General features: G+C 36.0%; 1 protein-coding gene across 1 annotated transcript in view; it reads right to left on the reverse strand.

Annotated features, from left to right (window-relative positions):
- Nucleotides 1-6: 6 nt before the first annotated feature.
- muc13b (mucin 13b, cell surface associated) overlaps nucleotides 7-1691 on the reverse strand; it is a 9258-nt gene continuing 7573 nt past the window's right edge. The window contains exons 11-12 of the mRNA XM_014013971.1: nucleotides 1104-1374; nucleotides 7-1012 (exon numbers count right to left, since the gene is read on the reverse strand). Coding sequence (XP_013869425.1) covers nucleotides 827-1012; nucleotides 1104-1374 — 457 coding nt within the window. The 3' untranslated portion in view covers nucleotides 7-826. The remainder of the gene's footprint in view (nucleotides 1013-1103; nucleotides 1375-1691) is intronic.

Raw genomic sequence — 1691 nt, forward strand, 5'->3', positions numbered from 1 at the left:
ATTTAATATAATTCTATTTTATGTTGAATGACAGCTGAGAATCAATCTGAAAAGCAATTTCTGAAGTGGTTAATAAACAAAATAAACTCTCAGGACTCTCATATAAAACACAATGAAACATTTTATACAAATTCTATTGAAAAATGAAGACACCAAATGTTCTCTGATTTCGTAGAATAAAACCTTTTTAATCTTAATTAAAGAAGCTCACCTCACTTACAGAAATAACGTTAAACACAGAAAACTGAAAGTCATCCCAAACCTGGAACACTTTGTGTGTAAAATCATTACTTGTAAATTCATAGATGAATAAAAACATTAAAGTGATGGTTTGTTTTGTTTTAGATTGAGGTCTGTGGATGGGGTTATTGGTAGTAAGTATCTGGCCTGTTGCAGATAAATATCTTTGTAAACTAATTATTAAAAAAGTGACTTTTTTTCTTTTTTGAGGGATTTTAGTCAAATACAAAATCTCTAAATTAAAAAAATGTTATGTGCTGGTGATTTATAATGCTTAATTTATTGATTTACAGATGTTAACTTTTACTTTAATCTGAATAAAAAGTTCCTGAACATTAAATATGTCAAGTAAATAATAAAACCAAGATGATGAGAAAGTCAGAATGTAAGTCTCACTGTGCAGGTCKAAGGGGTAAATAAACAATATTTGCATTTCAGAACATTGCACATTTCTTTAGCTAATGTGTGACTATTGTGCTTCTTTTTATACATAAGTTACTATACAGGTAAACTTACATCATGCAGTATTTAGGAGTAATAATAAAAATAACCAAGGTTAGATCYGGGGAAATGTCAGCATTTGAGATTATCTGGAATATCTGTCATCGTCTGACATGAAGTACGGGTTGGAGTTGCCTTGTCTCTGAGAGTACGGGTTGACGAATGAGCTCTGGCCGTAAGGGTTCTGCTGGGGTCGATTCTGCTCGTAATGATTGGTCTGGGGTCGAGACTGGCCAAATTTGAACGAGTCWTCTTGGTCTTCATTAATCCACTGCAGCGGAGAAAAGCAAAAAGAATCCACTGAGATGCTTTTGAAGCGACAGACGTTGGGTGATGAGTTTCAGACTCACGCACGCACTCACCCCGTTCCTCCCCGAAGGAATCAGGTTTTGACGACTGTTGCTCGGCACCATCTCCAGGTTGGTTCTGTTGTCCCAGTTGGAGCCACCTGTGGCCCGTGGGATACGGGGTATGGCAGTGGGGGCTGCCACACCACCAGCTGGCCCTCTGGAGGAGCCCGACATGCCGTTGGGAACGCTGCTGTTAGCTGCTGGAATCTTGGCAACAGAATGGCTCACGTAGGGTTTTCCAATGTCCTCGTTCGTGTTTTTCTTGGAGACTTTCTTTTTTATTCTAGAAAGAGTGAACATGACATTCTCCTGTAAGATATTTAACTTTATTTACAAGTATTTTTGGTAACACTTTATAATAACTACACCCTATTTAGCCTTAATTAATCATTAATAAAGGTTCCTTAACCTTGAAAACATCATTAATTAAGGATGATTCAGACTTAATAAGCTATGAATTAACACATTTATTAATGCTTACCCATAAAGGGTAATTACTTCTAAAACAAACATACTCATTTTTTACTCATGCTTAATAACTCATGAGTTAACTATTCTATTTACTGTGTGTGTGTGTGTGTGTATATACATACATACATA

Source organism: Austrofundulus limnaeus, unplaced genomic scaffold (genome assembly GCF_001266775.1).
Source record: "Austrofundulus limnaeus strain Quisiro unplaced genomic scaffold, Austrofundulus_limnaeus-1.0 Scaffold108, whole genome shotgun sequence".
NCBI lineage: Eukaryota > Metazoa > Chordata > Actinopteri > Cyprinodontiformes > Rivulidae > Austrofundulus > Austrofundulus limnaeus.